We start from the raw sequence: 18,972 nt of genomic DNA, 5'->3' as shown, positions 1-18,972 counted from the left end.
AGTGTGTGTGTTTGACGCTGCAGGCCCCCTCCACCCCTGCAACCGCACGTTGAAGGGACGGGACCCAACGGGTCCCCCTTGGTCTAGTATCATCTAAAAGATTCTGTTGCACAGTGGCCTGTAACACTTGCATCGTGTGTGTGTGTGTGTGTGTGTGTGTGTGTATATGAGGGTGATGGTATATGTGTCTGTGTGGGGGAGGGTCAGATGGTAACGTCTGTTTCTGAGGTTGGACAAGGGAAGACCACAGTTAAATGCCCCACAGACTGAAGATTACAATCTTGCAGACCCATGTGAAATAACCGGTTGCAGGAATAAACCCTTTTGGATTTGATCTGAAAAATAATCACACGTTGAAGTTGATGCATCTGGAAGCAACAAAGTCAATGTCTGAGCCTGTGTGTGGTCACAGTAAGTTTAGTGTCTGTATAAATCTGGTCGTCTCCCACTGATTCTGTGTGTCTCTGACATGATGCAAGGTCATTTAACCAGCATACTATGCTTGGGGTTTGGATCCTTGAATCAAAACTGTATGTGACTTTTTGTAATGGTGTTGATTTCTGAAGACCAGCATGAAGTTATAACGCAGACCAATAACGATGAATGGTTTTCAGTCTCCAACTCCTTTCACAACCTGTCTCAAGATACTTCACAGAAACTAAAGATTTGCAATGAAGAGTGTGCTACATTTAAAGTCATTGTGGACACCGCAGCATATTGCTTTATAACAATATCAGTAAATGATCAAATCTGTTTTGTGCTGGTAGGGGGATAAATATTGATTGGAGGCACGGCTTTAACGGCTTTAACCCATTCCCATACGTCTGAGATGTTTTTAAGGTGTGGGGATTAAAGGAGACTAGTCCAAGTGCAGACCCGTTGGGTCTGCTCCCCCAACGCACCCGTTCCCTACCCGTAGCCCCCACATGAGACGTGGTCCTCCAACTCAAGCCGTTCCCGAACATAAGATTCCAGCACTCAGCAGTGCGGCTGTTTTTAAATGGCGTCTTTGAGGCGAGAGGCGGGCGCCAGCAGCCGTTATGGTGGCTGGCCAGCAGGAGGCGACAAAATGAGTGAGGGGGGGGGCGGGAGAAGGATTTTATTAAAAATGTGTACATAAACACGACAACATTTAATCAGGAGTGGATACTTGGAATGAAAAGTGAAATCTCTACCGAAATGGAAAAAATCTCGGCGTTTCTGTGTCTGGTGTTGGCGTAGCAACGAATCAAAGGCTGGCACCCACAAGACAGGCAGAAACACACACACACACACACACACAGTTTTAAATATAGATAGATAGATAGATGGATGGATGGATGGATGGGCGGGGTGAGTTATCTTACTCGTATGGTGGTGGTGTAGGCAGACAAAATAGTGGCATTTAAGAGACTTTTGGATGCAAGAGACAGGGAAAGGAGGGATGTGATTATAAGTTCATAAGTTCATTTATTGTCACATACACCAATTGGTGTAGTGAAATTTACTGGCCAAGTCAGTCATACAATTTAAAAAAGCAACAGACTCAAAAAACACATTTTAACATAAACATCCATCACAGTGACTCCTACACATTCCTTACTGTGATGGAAGGCGAAAATAAAGTTCCAAGTCCTTCCCTTGTTGTTCCTCGTTGGTCGGAGGCCTCGAGCCCCCCGTTGACAGGACGGTCTTGAGTCCCGTAGCCGGCAGCGTTCGGGCCCTCTGCATCGAGACGTTCAGCTCCTGCATCGGGGGATTGTCAGCTCCCCCGCGCCGGGCGATCGAACCTCGCGTCGGGGCTGGACGTACCTTCTGCGGCGTTGGAGCTCCCGACTTGCCTCTCCTGAGACTGTGAGCCCTTGATGGTAAGTCCGCAGTGGGAGCGATCCCAGGCAAGGGATCCACTCTGATGGTAAGTCCGCGCCCCGTGGTGGGGCTCACGACAGTCCGAGGCGGCTTTCAGCTCCAGCGATGGTAGGCCGCGGAGCCCGGAGAATGTGATCCGAAAATTGATCACCTCTCCGGGAAGGTAAGAACCTGAGAAAAAAGTTTCCCCCTCCCCCCACATAAAACAAACAGAAGAACATTAAAACAAACGCTAAAATAACAAAAAGGATGAAAAAAACAAACAGACTGCCGGCAGGGCTGCCATCCCCCTCCTCTGGTGCGATTATGTGCAGGTAGATGAGATTTGAGCATGGCATCCTGTGCTGTGCTACCGTATGTTCTATGTAAACAGCTCGTGTATCAGATGAGTAGGAAAACTTGCCTTTATTGCATAATTGAACCATTCTCTTTTGACCGCTGGCAAAGGGTACTGTAGCCTGTTAGTTTTTAATAATCAATAATATGGTGAGATGTCACAGTAGACAAAGTGCTGGAGAAACTCAGCGGGTGCAGCAGCATCTATGGAGCGAAGGAAATAGGTAATGTTTCGGCCCGAAACCCCGGAAGGAAATAGGTAACGTTTCGGGCCGAAACCCGAAAGGGTTTCGGCCCGAAACGGTGCCTATTTCCTTCGCACCATAGATGCTGCTGCACCCGCTGAGTTTCTCCAGCACTTTTGTCTACCTTCGATTTTCCAGCATCTGCAGTTCCTTCTTAAACGAGATGTCACAGTTACCTGGTATTCTCAGTGCAGAATAAAGAACAAATCCACTTCAGAGCGGGCCTCAGATTTGAATCGATCAATATCTCTTTTGAAAGCTCAATAAAATCGAGGCCAGTGGAACTGAGCTACACTCCGATGGGACTGTGTGTGTTTCTCACTTTGGACATTGGATAGAATGTTCCCTGTTGCCAGAGAGAGCGGGGCGGTTGGGCTGCAAGGGGTGTTGCCGGTTTGGTGGGAATTCAGCCTGCCTTGAGCTTTTATTCTGTCACGTTTGATCAATAGCAGATCGCAAGGTCATGGCGGGGTGTCATTATCATGCTCTGCGAACATGATGAACTGTAAACTTGCTGATCATGTCCATCTCCTTCACCCTTCCTGAACATCCTTCACTCTTCCTTTAGCTGAGGTTTCAAGCACTCAGTTCTTCACCTGGAGCCCAGCGTGTCAGCTTAGTGTGCGAGCATGGAGTTGGCGGTGTACTCTCATACTTGAGTCCGGTGACAGTCGGGTACAGCTTGATGACAATCTTGCTTTCAGCAGCATCGCAACCACCTCCATCCAGGTCCCTCAGATCGGCCGACTTGGGGTTACCGAACGTCTAGGCATAAGCTCGGGGGTGACCGCGCCTTTGCGGTTGCAGCTCCTAGACTGTGGAACGGCATCCCTCTTCCCATCAGAACTGCCCCCTCCATCGACTCCTTTAAGTCGAGACTTAAAACTCGTCTTTAGAAACATAGAAAATAGGTGCAGGAGTAGGCCCTTCGAGCCTGCACCGCCATTCAATATGATCATGGCTGATCATCCAACTCGGTATCCTGCACCTACCTTCTCTCCATACCCCCTGATCCCTTTAGCCACAAGGGCCGCTTCTAACTCCCTCTTAAATATAGCCAATGAACTGGCCTCAACTACCTTCCGTGGCAGAGAGTTCCAGAGATTCACCACTGTCTGTGTGAAAAATGTTTTTCTCATCTCGGATTTACTCTCAAGCCTTTCTTGACGTCCTCTGAGTGAGGGCTATATGTATGTATTTATGTAAGTACATAATCTATGAACCAATGTTGTATAACGTTAGTACCTCCACCAATGTAAAGCACTTTGGCCAATGAGAGTTGTTTTTTAAATGTGCTATAGAAATAAAAGTGACTTGACTTGACACTGACTAGGACAACATACAGAAACATACATTCTACAAACATTAATTACACAAATTCCTGAAAGCGGTGAAAAGCAAACACCTGCGAAATGCAATAAGACAACAGTTCCATGTAGTGGTAAAGGTGGCCCGGTGTGTTCTGGTGCCAAAGTTGGGTTCTGCAGATTGGTTCAAGAACCTGATTGGTGTAAAAAGTAGCTGTTCCTGAAGCTGGTGGTGTGGGACTTGACCTGATAGTAGAAGCAAGGAGAGGGTATGGGCAGGAGGATGGGGGCCGTGTGCCTGAGGCAACACCTCCAGTGGATGCAAAGGTGCTGTCCTGTGACACCTGTATGGTCGTGAGGAGTGGCCCAAAGAGTCGTACCTTTTTCTGGTTGCCGCTGGATTTTCAACATTTTGAAAATTTTTGGCGTGCCTGCTGCGACAATGACGGGTGCCGGCAAGTCACCAATAAAATCGCGTAAGTAGGACAGACCCTTAATACTCAATGCCCCTGGCAATGACGGCAAGCAATACCATATGCCACCTATACCACTCTATCTACTTATGCTGCCACTTTCAGGGAACTATGGACTTGGACTCCCAAGAGATCTCTGTACGTCAATGCTGTTAAAAGGCATGCCATTTCCCCCTTACATTGACCTCCCAAAATGCACCACCTTGTGATTGCTGGATTAAACTTCCTCTGCCATTGTGTTGCCCATTCTTGTAGCTGACCTATATCCCACTGTACACCTTGACAGCCTACTTCACTGTCTGTGACCCCAGCAATCTTGGTGTCATCTGCAAACTTACTTATCAGCCTGTCTATGTTTACGTCCAAGTTATTGTCTGCCTTGAAGGACATTAAAGTTTTGTTGAGTCATTGCTCGTTCTTTTCTCGACCTGGCGTTTTATAAATTCCCCAGCTGCCTTGGTGACTGGGTCCAGTTAAGTTTCACTTCAGTAACGAATGTATTATTACATAATATAGTTGTAGTAAATGGTTGTGCAGTAATGGGCACTGGCAGACATTTGGGGAACAGATACAGGGCTTGCAATAACTTTGTGGGGTAAAATATAAAAGAAATGGCGACCCAACCATGGTAAACAAAAGTTGTCAAGGATTACACAGGATGCAAAGAGATGGCATGTAAAGTTGTAGGATAAGTCGCTTGCCTGGAGACAGGGAGCAGTTGGAAGTTCGCAGACAAAGAAATCACTCGTTCAAGTGAGCGAAGTAGATTGATATTGAACAAAGTCATGGAAAACTGGACAAGTATGCCAAACGAAGAAAAGATCAGTGTGCGCATATATAGAAAGGGGAAAATTAATTTTGGGGAATTAAACAAGAGCAAGCCAAATAAATATTTGAATCCTGGGAGAGAGGATAAAATGGACACAGTGTTGGAGTAACTGAGTGGGTCAGGCAGTATCTCTGGAGGACATGGATCGGTGATGTTTTGGGTCGGAACCCTTCCCTCTGATGGAAGGCCCTATTTGAAACGTCACCTATCCATGTTCTCCAGAGATGCTGCCTGACCCGCTGAGTTACTCCAGCACTCTGTGAAACGTCACCTATCCATGTTCTCCAGAGATGCTGCCTGACCCGCTGAGTTACTCCAGCACTCTGTGAAACGTCACCTATCCATGTTCTCCACAGATGCTGCCTGACCCGCTGAGTTACTCCAGCACTCTGTGAAACGTCACCTATCCATGTTCTCCAGAGATGCTGCCTGACCCGCTGAGTTACTCCAGCACTCTGTGAAATGTCACCTATCCACGCTCTCCACAGATGCTGCCTGACCCGCTAGGTTACTTTGCATTTTACCATGCACTTTGCATCTTACCATGAATACAAATCCTGTTTTAAGAGTCAACTTTGGCAATTGGTAGTGCATTGTCTCGATTTATATTCCTTTTATGTATTGTATATTAAGAGATGTTTTTAAGATTCGAGGTTTGACTGAGAAGGGCACAGTGGACGTGGGTACAGATTCCTCTGATCGGAGGGGAGAGAACAGGAAATCTAATGATTGTACCCAGGTTATATGCCGGTGGTTTAAGGGGAACACCACAAAGTGGAGTGGAAATCTGGAAGGTTTTTACCCCAACTGTCCTCTACCTCCCCTTTTCCTCCTCCTTCTTCCCTTGTCCAAAGCCCATATGGTTGTTGAGGCTGGAGATATCACTCATTTTCACGGATAATGATGTGAAAGATTACAGAGTGTAGATGGAATTAAGATGTGGATCGGGCAGTATTTGGCTCTAATGGAATAATAGAACAGTCTTGGTCTGAATGGCCCCCCTGTTCCTGTGTTTGCCCACAATAGACACAGACTCCCTTTGCCTGGCAGTTGGCCGGGCTGGACCCACCGCCTCTGCTCTGCTGTTTGCTGCTTGTTTTACACTTGCTGGTGAAAATGTTATTGGCATGATAATTGGTTGCAGATGGAGTGATTGGAATTCTCTGGTTCTAGGACATTGATCTGATTGATATCCTATGGAGACAGGACATAGATCTGGGCGCTGGCAGAGAGGTGTTCGACTACAGCTCCAAGCAGAAGGAGAACGGACAAGGTGAGGAAGATCAGAGAAAGAAGACTGAAGAGGACAGTGCAAGCGGGAGGAGTGGTTTGCTGCAGGGAACTGCTCACGTGGATGGGGAGACTGGAGAAAGCATCCCGGATCAGGTACGGCTTTACAGCTTAGGTCTCTAGCTTACCCCACCCACAGCATGCCTACCCCCGACTGTCTAATACAGCCATACACTCATACAGCTCATTGCTCTGAGCCAGCTCTTAAAGCAGCTATCTAATCATAGCCCCTTCATTGCTTTGCTCTCTCTCGCTCTCGTATAAGAAAGAGCTGCAAATGCTGGTAAAATCAAAGGTAGAGAAAATGCTGGAGTAACTCAGCAGGTGAGGCAGCATCTATGGAGAGAAGGAATTGGTGACATATTGTGTCTACCTATATATATTCCAGACAGTCCTATCACTGCATTCCCTATCTCATTCACAGTGGCAATAACATTCTCATTTTCCCACGGGTCCTATTGGCAAATAGTTTTAAATCTCCATTTGATGGTAGAGGTGGTCTTTTATCCCCTCCAACGAAGAGGTGGGTAGAACGAGAGGGCGCACAGTCACTTAACATGAGACGGCAAAAGTGTAAGACCTGCTGGTTATGTTGTTCACACAGAGAGAGGGTGGTCGTTATATGGTGTTTAAGAAGGAACTGCAGATGCTGGAAAATCGAAGGTAGACAAAAATGCTGGAGAAACTCAGCGGGTGCAGCAGCATCTATGGAGCAAAGGAAATAGGCAACGTTTTGGGCCGAAACCCTTCTTCAGACTGCCACGAAACGTTGCCTATTTCCTTCGTTCCATAGATGCTGCTGCACCCGCTGAGTTTCTCCAACTTTTTTGTGTACCTGTGGTTGTTATATGGATCAGGCTGTCAGAGGAAGTGATAGAGGAGGGGACATTTGAAATATACAAGTCATTTGGGCCGGTGCTTGGATAGGGAAGGCATGTTGTAGACCACTGGGATTAGCATGGATGGGCATCCTGCAAAGTGCATTATTGGTAACTTAAAGCCTTTGGGCATCAAGCAGTTAGCCGCTCACCAGAGGATATCCAGCCTCTGATCCCTGCCGTTCTCAGTATACATGGAGTTGCTTTGGTTTGCTTCTAGTTAGTAGTGGCCCTCAGAATGTATGATCTGCTGACGACCATGTTGGAGATGGCTGCACACAGTTATTGCAGCTGGTGTTGCCTGGCACCCGTGCATCAATGCTCCATCCAGGCCCAGAGTTTCAGCACCAATGCAATAAGACTCAAAGCAACTTAAAAAAAAAAAAGAAGCAAAATAAGACGCAATGTGCTGGAGTAACTCAGCAGGTCAGGCAGCATCTGTGGAGAACATGGATAGGTGACATTTCACAGAGTGCTGGAGTAACTCAGTGGGTCAGGCAGCATCTGTGGAGAACATGGTTAGGTGATGTTTCACAGAGTGCTGGAGTAACTCAGCGGGCCAGGCAGCATCTCTGGGGAACATGGATAGGTGACATTTCACAGAGTGCTGGAGTAACTCAGTGGGTCAGGCAGCATCTGTGGAGAACATGGTTAGGTGATGTTTCACAGAGTGCTGGAGTAACTCAGCGGGCCAGGCAGCATCTGTGGAGAACATGGATAGGTGATGTGTCGGGTCCCTTCAGACTGAAGGGTGCCAACTCGTCACCTGTCCATGTTCTCCAGAAATACTGCCTGACCTGCTGAGTTACTCCTAGTTTTTGTATTTTCTTTGTAAACCAGCATCTGCAGTTCCTTGTTTCTACTTCTGGAAAAAAAAAATCACATTTATGTATCATAAAATCTATAGATGTTGGAAATGTGACTGTAAGAAAACTAATAATCTGGCACTTTGGGGATTTCTTTAGTCAGAGTGTGGTGAATCTGTGGAATTCATTGGCGCAGGAGCCTGTGTGGAGGCCAAGTCATTGGTTATTTTTTAAGGCAGAGATAGATAGATTCTTGATCAGGGGTTATGGGGAGAAGGCAGGAGAATGGGGTTGAGAGGGGGAGATAGATCAGCTGCGATGGAAAGGCGGAATAGACTTGATGGCCTAATTCTGCTCCTACCACTGATGGATTAGAAGATTTTCCAAACAATTGGTTAGTTAGTCTTATGAATAACTAAACACTTTTGAATTCATTTTGTATAAAGTAGTGACATTTTCCGGTGAACCTTAATGTTTAAGAAGGAACTGCAGATGCTGGAAAAATCAAAGGTAGTCAAGTCACATTTATTTATATAGCACATTTAAAAAACAACTCTCGTTGGCCAAAGTGCTTTACATTTGTTATAAGAATAGCACAACAAAACAAACTACATACATATATACATGTAGCCCTCACTCAGAGGACGTCAGGAAAGGCTTGGGAGTATAGATAAGTCTTTAGTCTTGACTTAAAACAGTCGATGGAGGGGGCTGTTCTGATGGGAAAGGGGATGGTAGATAAAAAGGAGAAAGGTATATAAAAATGCTGGAGAAACTCAGCGGGTGAGGCAGCATCTATTGAGCGAAGGAATAGGTGACGTTTTGGGTCGAGACCCGAAAGGGTCTCCACCTGAAACATCACCTATTCCTTCGCTCCATAGATGCTTCTGGGTCTAGACCCGAAACGTCACCTATTCCTTCACTCCATAGATGCTGCCTCACCCGCTGAGTTTCTCCAGCATTTTTAATCTACCTTGGATTTTTCCAGCATCTGCAGTTCCTTCTTCAACTCTTCCAGTGAACCTGGTAAGTTTAAAGGGAGCATGAAATATCATAAGTCACACCATAACCCCAGGTGTTCCTGAGTCCAGCCAGACTCCTGACCCTGGCCACACTCCAGCCCAGCACAGGTGCAGCTTTAAGGACACCCGACTTGTTTTTCTCTGTGTCTCTGAGCTGAAACGGTATCTGCTTTTCTTTTTGCAAGTGCTGGCTGGTGTAAGGTTCGCCAGCTTCCTCTTGTTTAAATTGTATTTGCGCATTTGCACAAATGTGTCTGAAGTCTGGCAAATGAATGCGATGCAGCAAGGTCTTTACACAAGTATATATTTGTGTTTCTCTCCACCCGCAATGCATGGATCCTCACTGATGAAGCTAGCTGTGATACATTGCTGCATGTTCAGTGGGGAAGTATCCTTTCGAATGAATTTTCCTTTGTAAGCAGTCCTGAACAAACTATTATCTCCACACAATACTGTGTGTTCTCTGGAAACAAATGTCCTTGTTCTGAGGAAGGGGGAGGGTTCTGGGGGTGGGTGGGTGGGAGGGAGGGAGGGAGGGGTGGGGTGGGGGGGAGGTTTATAACTGGGGTATTGCATGGTTAGCAGTTTGTGACAAAAGCCATTGCTTGTTCAACAATGCAACGTGGGCCTGGTATCTGTGGGGTTAATGCCCAGCTCTACAGGGCTTTGCTATTTGCTCCACGGCCTTGCCTTGCTTTTGTGTTGTTGACAGCTGTCCCGAAAATTAATCTGCTTCAGTTTCTGCTTGACGCTTTTTATTTGTATTTAAAAAATAAAAAAAAATAAAAGAAAATTTGAAAATGGGCCTCGTTCTGGCCATGGAATGTGGGTGTGTTTCTGAGACTCCTTGACGATTTTGTAACTACAGTCTCCATGACCTATGTGGATTGTGGGGGAGGTTTGAGTTTAGGCGTTGGAAAGGTTTGTGCGTGGGGACAGTCACTCATGCAGATTCATTCAAATGGGAAGGTGTGCCCCTTTGCCAAGGGCAGGGAGGGGGAACGGGGAACATGGGAGTAGCTTCAAACGCCCTTCATTGCATAACGGTGTCAAAGTTGAATGAGTCATTTTAACTGCAGCACTGGCAGGAGCAGCTACACCTTCATGTTTATGCATCCAAACATGCAGCATTGATTAGCTATAGTGTCGTGTCAAAGTTATAGAAGCACAAAAGGCAACATGACATCATTAGTTATGAACTCAATGCTGTGGCTGTATTCTGACTTTTGAATGTACTTGCTGGATATTTCCCCTTCATTAATCTGAAGCTCACTTGGCAACAGCAGGGTGCATTGGGAAGGAACTGCAGATGCTGGTTTCAACAGAAGATAGACACAAAAAACTGGAGTATGTTCGGGCTGACACCCTTCTTCAGACTGAAGCCTGAAGTTCAATCTGAAGAAGGATCTCCAACCAAAAGGTCACCCATTCCTTCTCCCCAGAGATGCTGCCTGTCCCGCTGAGTTACTCCAGCAGTGTGTGTCTATCATGGGGCATTACCAGCTGCTGTACATACATCATGAAATGCGAGGATGCTTGTCATCTCTTCTGATCCCGTGGTTTAATTAGACTGCATCCAGCCTGTACGTTGACCGCCTTGATTCTCTTAGCATCCTTGCCAACCAAAACCTAACAAGCCCGGCCACTCCATCTTCTCCCCTCTCTCATCGGGCAAGAGGTACAGAAGTGTGAAAACGCACACCTCAAGATTCAGGGATAGGTTCTTCCCAGCTGTGGGGCACCTGAACCATCCTACCAACAACTAGAGAGCGGTCCTGAACTACCCTCTGCCTCATTGGTGACCCTCGGACTATCGGATCAGACTTTATCTTGCACGAAACATTAATCCCGTTCCTCCCTTGATTCTGCACACTGCCGATGGCTCCATTATAATAAGGTATTGTCTTTCCGCTGACTGGCTAGAACGCAACAAAAGCTTTCCATTGTACATGTGACAATGAACTAAAGTAAAGTTGGGTGCTGAAGTTGAGTCTGATTGTTCCTTGGTTCTGTGACGGTCCCATCGTGCAGCTTTGTGACTGTCCGCTCGTGCAGCTTTGGCCTGTGTTGCTCGGAGCTTGGAGGCTCCAGCCGCAGACCCAGTGGACGGGACATGGGGAGCTCGCGGGTGCCTGGTGGAGACCGCATTTCGGAGTTCTGCAGCGCAACTTCTCCCGCCCATGTCGCGGGGTTGGAACGACCCAGAGCGGGGCCGTTCATCATTGGTTACGGGACATTCCAACGGCTCTAATGGTCACGGGACATTCCAACGCCCGCCGGGGGCTCCCCGTTGAGACATTAAGATCTGGAGCGGGGCCATACATCGCCCGGCTCGGCCTCAACGGCCGCGGGACTTACCATCGCCCGCCAGGGTGCTTCAACATCGGGAGAAAAATGGAGAGCAGGGGAGAGAAAAGACTTTGCCTTCCATCATAGTGAGGAGGAGAATCACTGTGATGAATGTTTGTGTGAATTGAATTGTTTGTGTGTCTTGTAGGAATTGTTTTGTTTGTAAGGCTGTAGAAACAGAGTTTCGTTTGAGCCTCACTGAGGTTCAAATGACAATGAATAAATATTGTATATTGTATTGTATATTGACCAGTGGTGTTTTGCAGGTGCCGGAGTTGGTGGACCAGACGCCTTCCTTTGAGGAATGTCTCCGTCTCCTGGAGGAAACGTTCCCGTTCGCTGAGGATTCTGAGGTAAACCACTTGTGACATTGACCCAAGACTCACTGGCCGTGTGCGGACAAGGGGTCACAGTTTAAGGATGAAGGGGGAAATCCTTTAGGACCGAGATGAGAAAAACATTTCTCACACAGAGAGTGGCGAATCTCTGGAATTCTCTGCCACAGAAGGTAGTTGAGGCCAGTTCATTGGCTATATGTAAGAGGGAGTTAGATGTGGCCCTTGTGGCTAGAGGGGTCAGAGGGTATGGAGAGAAGGCAGGTACAGGATACTGAGTTGGATGATCAGCCATGATCATATTGAATGGCGGTGCAGGCTCGAAGGGCCAAATGGCCTACTCCTGCACCTATTTTCTATGTTTCTATGTCTATGTTTCTATGGTCCTTCGTCCAGGTTGGCTAAAAGTGGGCAGCTGGTAGTCGCTCCTCTCCTTCACCTCAGCGGGGGGTGGGTGCTTCCCAAAGTGAGTGTTCGGCATTGCTGGCACACGGCTAAGGATTAGTGCAGAGGTGCATGTTAACCCTCTCGTCCTGCACCCTCTGGATATTACTGATGCCAAACTCACAGACATTATGATCATTTCCCTGTGAGCGGAACTCTTTAAGTGTCGACACATAATGCTGGAGTAACTCGTTGTTTTTAAGAAGGAACTTGCAGATGCTGGAAAATCGAAGGTAGACAAAAGTGCTGGAGAAACTCAGCGGGTGCAGCAGCAGCTATGGAGCGAAGGAAATAGGCAACGTTTCGGGCCGAAACCCTTCCGGGTTTCGTCCCGAAACGTTGCCTATTTCCTTCAGGGTTTCGGCCCGAAACGTTGCCTATTTCCTTCGCTCCATAGATGCTGCTGCACCCGCTGAGTTTCTCCAGCACTTTTGTCTACCATACTGGAGTAACTCAGCAGGACAGGCAGAATCTCTGGAGAGAAGGAATGTAGGAGTGTAGACTCTCCCCCTGGTCACATCAGTTCTGTGTAACCTGATGTTTTCCTACATTGGAAATGCTGTCAGTTAACATTGAAAAGTACTGAATAATGATAGGCAAAGATAGAGCGGACGCTGGAGAGGATGTTTCCCCTGGTGAGAGTCTAGGCCCAGAGGTCATGGCCTCAGAATTAAAGGCCCTCTTCTGAAAGGAGGTGAGGAGGAACTTTGTTAGCCAGAGGGTTGTTAATCTGTGGAACTCATTGCCACAGAGGGCTGTGGAGGCCAAGTCGGGGGATATTTTTAAGGCAGAGATTAGATTAGGCAAGTTCTTGATTAGAACGGGTGTCAATGGTTGTGGGGGAGAAGGCAGGATAATGGGATTAGATGACAGAGATCAGCCATGATTGAATGGTGGAGTAGACTCGATGGGCCGAATGGCCTCATTCTACTATGACTTGTGAACATCACAAGAGGCTGCGCTGACTCGTTAATTAACAACATGTTGCTGGACCTGAGTTTTAACCTGTGGGTGAAGGAGTTTGAAAACAAGGGTTGGCATGGGATGTCAGGACTGTCTTATGAAGAAAGACTGGATAGACTTGGTTTATACTCTCTAGAATTTAGGAGATTGAGAGGGGATCTTATAGAAACTTACAAAATTCTTAAGGGGTTGGACAGGCTAGATGCAGGAAGATTGCTCCCGATGTTGGGGAAGTCCAGGACAAGGGGTCACAGCTTAAGGATAAGGGGGAAATCCTTTAAAACCGAGATGAGAAGAACTTTTTTCACACAGAGAGTGGTGAATCTCTGGAACTCCCTGCCACAGAGGGTAGTCGAGGCCAGTTCATTGGCTATATTTAAGAGGGAGTTAGATGTGGCCCTTGTGGCTAAGGGGATCAGAGGGTATGGAGAGAAGGCAGGTACGGGATACTGAGTTGGATGATCAGCCATGATCATATTGAATGGCGGTGCAGGCTCGAAGGGCCGAATGGCCTACTCCTGCACCTAATTTCTATGTTTCTATGGTGACGGGAGCAGAGTTGCTGCCTCACAGAAACCCAGAGGCCCGGCTTTGATTCTGACTATGGGTGCTGTCTGTACGGAGTTTGTACCTAGTTGAAATGTGTAGGAAGGACCTGCAGATGCTGGTTTAAATCGAAGATAGACACAAAATGCTGGAGTAACTCAGCGGGACAGGCAGTATCTCTGGAGAGAAGGAATGGGTGACGTTTTCGGTCGAGACTCGGAAGAAGGGACTCGACCCGAATTGTCACCCATTCCTTCTCTCCAGAGATGCTGCCTGTCCCGTTGAGTTACTCCAGTATTTTTTTGTCTATCTTCCTGTCCGTAGTTGAGGCAGGTACGACAATGCCATTTAAAAGGAACTTGGATCAGTACATGATCGGAAAGAGTGGAAGGCCCAACGGGATGAGTTTAGATGAGGCATCATCGGTCGGCATGGACGAGCTGGGCCGAATGGCCTGTCTCCATGCTGTATGACACTATATTGCTGTTACTTCAAAAGTGTTATCACACACAAACCACAAACAAAATTGACAAAGGGGATGCTTGGAAGGAATTCCGGAATTCCAAGAGCAAGGCAGCTGGAAACATACTGTGACTGTTGGGGTGATGAAATGTGGGATATGCGGGAGGCTGCACTTGGAGCAGTGCATGTGTTCCAATGCCACGGGGAACTGCTGAGGTTGGGAGTGTGAAGAATGAACAGAGCTGCAGGTGAGGATGTGGGTGTTGACTTGGTGTCAAGCAGTCACTGTCATTGCGAGCCTCGTGTGAATGGCAGGTCTGGAATACAGGTGAGCCACGCCATTTGTGAAGACATCGAAGTTCCGGTTCAAAAGCCGGTGCTGGAGGACATCGGCGGGTCAGACAGTGTCTGTGGAGGGTAACGGTCAGACACTGGATCGGGTTTGGGACCCTTCAGACTCGATGTCGTCCGTCCGTTCCCTCCACAAATGCAGCCTGACTCGCTGAGTTTCTCCAGCACTCTGTGTTTTGCTCAGGATTGCGGCGTCTGCAGTACCTTGTGTCTCCAAAGTTCAGATTCAGTTTGGGAGAGGGGAAGCTAATCAAAGACTGCACGCTGGGCACTGCCAACCCATCTCCAGCGGGAAGAATGAGGGCAGGAAGCTTGGACGTGTTGAGAGTGAGATGAGGGGACCATTAATGGATGAATTGGGGTGGTATTCCCAGCTGTTCACTGAAGCCTGCACATCACCCGTGTAGACACAAGACACTGTAGATGCTTGGCACCTTGAGCTAAACGAACAGCTGGACCAACTCACCGGGTCAGGCAGCATCTGCGGAGGCAATGGGCAGGCCACTTTTTGGGTTGGTACCCAGAATGAAGAAGGACTCCTATCCAAAATGTTTCGTTTAGAGATATAGCGCAGAAACAGTCCCTTCGGCCCGCCAAGTCTGTACTGACCAGCGATCCCCGTATACTAACACTATCCTACACACACTAGGGATTCACAATTTTTACCGAGGCCAATTAATCTACAAACCCACGCGGCCATGGGGAGAACGTACAAACTCCGTACAGACAGCGCCCGTAGTCAGGATCGAACCCGGGTCTCTGGCGCTATGAGGCAGCAACTGGACCGCTGAGCCACCGTGCTACCTATCTAGTCCCTCCATGCTGCCTGACCAGCTGAGTTTCTCCAGATTAGCCCTGTAGTCTGGCTGGAATGTTTTGTAGAATGTATTCATGGTTCTCATTAGCCGGGTATCAGGACACGGCATCTGCTCGTTGCAAATCACTCGGCCACTAACCATCGAGTCAAACTGAGTGAGTGAGTGAGAGAGGCCTGTTGTCTCTTTATTGTACGGCACGGTCAAGCAGCCAGCGCTGGGCCTCAGTGTGGCGTGACATGCTCCGTGCGTTGAATGGTGTGTGTGCGTGATGCCTCCTGGTGTTGCCACTCGCTCCGTGGGCACTTGTTGCGCAGGAAGCTGCTGGGATACATTGATGCACCGCAAGAGACTGAATGCCCTGTCTTCTGTTATCAGTTTCCAGCGGCCGTGTCTTCAGAGCTGAATGAGGCTTTAGACAGTGCTCTGGCCAGTACCAGTGACAGCCCGCCTGCATCCTCACAGACCACCCTCCGTCCACCCCTCCTCACGCCACAGGACACTCCTTTAGACCTAGAGCAGCAGTGGCAGGACCTCCTGTCCCTCATGGACCTCCAGGTGGGCACTTTGCACCTTTCTTCTCTTTGCTTTGTGTCTAGGTACGCTGTCTAGGCTTTGCTTTAACTTAACGCTCCTTCAGCTGCAAACCACTGGCGGGTGTAAGTCGTGCACGCCGGGTCTGCCTGCCGTGCGCGGCCTTGCAGATATAAACTGTGCCTTGTGTGTCACTGAGTGAGGATGCCAGCAACCACGAGCACACACTGCGTACCTGCTGCAATACTCTGCAGCTTGGGTCGCATGTGTGGGGAGAGAGAGAACCGCAGTTGACGTTACATCGGGACTGATCCGTTGACCGGCGATGTATCTGTTTCTTTCTCCACGGATGCTGCCGACCTGTGGATTGTTTGAAGCATTTTCTGCTGCTAATGCCGACCGGCCGGCATGAGTTGGGCTGATGTGGCTGCAGTGTTAACTGAAGTACCCCATGCTCCTGTCTTCTGTCATTCCCACTAATGTGTCTGTGTGGGGATGGGCAGGAGGAGTGCACTCTGCCCAAACCTGCATCACCCTCACCCTCGCCACCTAGTGTTGCACGACCACGGGTAGAGCAGGTTAACCCAGGCTGCAGCATGCACTGTTGCTGTAAGCATGCACTGGGCCTTCCCGGTGGGCTCCAATGCCAGACCTGGCTCCAGGCTCTGCACCTATTCCTGGGTCTCCATCAGCTGCTCCCCACTACCACAGACAGCTCCCATAGTCAGTACTTAAGTGGGAGAGTCTGGGACCAGAGTTACAATTAAAGGACATTCCTTTAGGAAGATGAGGAGGAATTTCTTTAGTCAGAGGGTGGTGAATCTGTGGAATTCATCGGCACAGACGGCTGTGGAGGCCAAGTCGGAGGATATTTTTAAGATAGAGGTTGACAGATTCGTGATTAGCACGAGTGTCAGGGTTTGTGGGGAGAAGGCAGGAGAATGGGGTTGAGAGGGGAAGATAGATCGGCCATGATTGAATGGACTTGATGGGCCGAATGGCCGAATACTGCTCCAATCACTTATGAGCTGTATGTAGGTAATATGTTTAACATGGTGTTTCTCACCCCGTACACAGGACATGGACATGGGCGACAGTGCAGCCTCGTTTAGTGACGATACTAGCAACGGCAATGCTGAGCTGCCCATGAGCTACATCCAGCCTCCCACCACCACCATCAACCAGGACGTCAGCCTCCATGATGCCACCTTGCCTCTGTGTGGACAGGATTTCCCTCCTTTCTTCAATGCCAACGTGGCAGTGGGCAGCGGCCCCAGCCTCCAGCCTCTGGCCTCCACCAACTCCACCGACTTTAACACCACCTTCGGCTCCACCAACTTCACCGGGCTTCTCTTCCCTCACCGCATTAACGGGACGGGCAATGAGACGTGTAGTCCAGCCATGGCGGACCCTCTGAGGGGGCTGCTGGACGACGCCATGTTGGATGAGATCAGCCTGATGGACCTGGCCATGGAGGAAGGTTTCGGCCCAATGGAGACGTCCCAGATTGAAGAGGAGCTCGATTCCGACTCGGGCCTCTCGCTCGACTCCAGCCAGAGCCCAGTTTCCCCCAGCAGCTCGGAGTCCTCATCCTCCTCCACCACATCCTCCTCCTCCTCCTCCTCCTCATCCTCCTCTCTGTCGCTTTCCGAGGAGGGAGCGGTGGGCTACAGCTCCGATTCAGAGGACACGGATTCGGAGGAGGGCCAGGGTGCGGTGGGAGGCCATCAGCCGGAGTTCAGCAAGTTCTGCCGCATGAGTTACCAGAACCCCAGCTACTTCCACTCTCCGCCCTACCTGGATCAGATCCATCACAACCACACCTACAACCTCCCGCCCGGAGCCTCTGCCTCCAGCCCCCACTCCCCCCCCGGCCCCGGCTACAAAGCGGGGTTCAGGGAGACCCGTCGCAGCTGCATCGACCTGCACGTGGGGCGGGACGAGCGCCGGGCCAGGGTGCTGAAGATCCCCTTCACCAACGACAAGATCGTCAACCTGCCTGTGGACGAGTTCAACGAGCTGCTGAAGAAGGCCCATCTGACGGAGCCCCAGCTCGCCCTGATCCGCGACATCCGGCGCAGGGGCAAGAACAAGCTGGCGGCTCAGAACTGCCGCAAGCGCAAGCTGGACACCATCCTAAACCTGGACCAGGATGTGGAGCAGCTGAAGAAGCAGAAGGCCCGGCTACTGAAGGAGAAGGTGGACTTTGTCAAGTCCCTGCGGCAGATGAAGCAGAAACTGCAGGGCCTTTACCAGGAGGTGTTTGACCGCCTGCGCGATGAGGACGGGAGGCCCTATTGCCCCAGCCAGTACACCCTGCAATATGCCAACAACGGCAGCATGCTGGTCATGCCTCACACACTCATCACCCAGCAGGGCAAGCCGGACAAGAAGAAAGGCAGCAAGAAGAAGTGAGACCCACAGCCCGGCCTGGCACTGAACTCGCAAAGCGCTCACCGTAAAAGCCGCATCGCTGGCTTTTTAAAAACAAACAAAATAGATGACTGACAATTGCACCTTCTTGTTTTGGAAAATATCTTGCAAATCTGGCAGCTGCAGGTCAGTTAAGATGGAGAAATATCCCAGCAAGTGTCGGTGACAAGAGCTTTATACATTGAGTTGATAGATTGGCCACAGCTGGGAAATCAGCAAATGTCCACATGCCCGTAATGTCCCTCGGGTGAAGAGTGCATGCGCGTGTGTGTGTACATGCGCGTGTGTGTGCACGCGTGTACATGCGCGAGTATGTGTGTGTACGTGCGTGTGTATACATGCGTGTGCATATGTGTGCATGCGCGTGTATGTGTGTGCACGTGTGTACATGCACGGGTATGTGTGTACGTGCATGTGTACATGCGCATGTATGTGTGCGCACATGTGTGTACATGCGCGTGTATGTGTGCGCATGTGTGAGTGCGCGTGTATGTGTGTGCGTGTAGAGGTGGTGGTAGTTTGGAGCACGGGCCATTGTGGTCATGGCCAACATCGTGCTCTGTCTCCGATCCAGACTCCCTTATTACTCAACGATATTATTGAATCTAAATGATGCAAGGCTGAAAGCACCCGCTGCTCTGCACAGTACACACACACAATCTATAAGCTGTGTGCGTTCTTGCCTGAATACTTCCCTTAAAGAATT

At 49.1% G+C, this 18,972-nt stretch overlaps 1 protein-coding gene across 3 annotated transcripts in view; it reads left to right on the top strand.

The window, feature by feature from the left end:
• nfe2l1 (nuclear factor, erythroid 2 like 1) overlaps positions 1–18,321 on the top strand; it is a 35,602-nt gene extending 17,281 nt beyond the window's left edge. Inside the window, exons 2-5 of one of the 3 annotated variants that reach the window (XM_033034975.1) lie at positions 6,212–6,424; positions 11,650–11,736; positions 15,678–15,857; positions 16,911–18,321. In XM_033034975.1, coding sequence (XP_032890866.1) covers positions 6,212–6,424; positions 11,650–11,736; positions 15,678–15,857; positions 16,911–18,248 — 1,818 coding nt within the window. In that variant the 3' untranslated portion in view covers positions 18,249–18,321. The remainder of the gene's footprint in view (positions 1–6,211; positions 6,425–11,649; positions 11,737–15,677; positions 15,858–16,910) is intronic. The other 2 variants (XM_033034976.1, XM_033034977.1) reach the window with 2 other exon arrangements.
• The last annotated feature ends 651 nt before the right edge of the window (positions 18,322–18,972 follow it).

Source organism: Amblyraja radiata, chromosome 16 (assembly GCF_010909765.2).
Source record: "Amblyraja radiata isolate CabotCenter1 chromosome 16, sAmbRad1.1.pri, whole genome shotgun sequence".
In the NCBI taxonomy this organism is placed as follows: domain Eukaryota; kingdom Metazoa; phylum Chordata; class Chondrichthyes; order Rajiformes; family Rajidae; genus Amblyraja; species Amblyraja radiata.
This window is presented reverse-complemented; position numbering and strand designations above follow the sequence as displayed.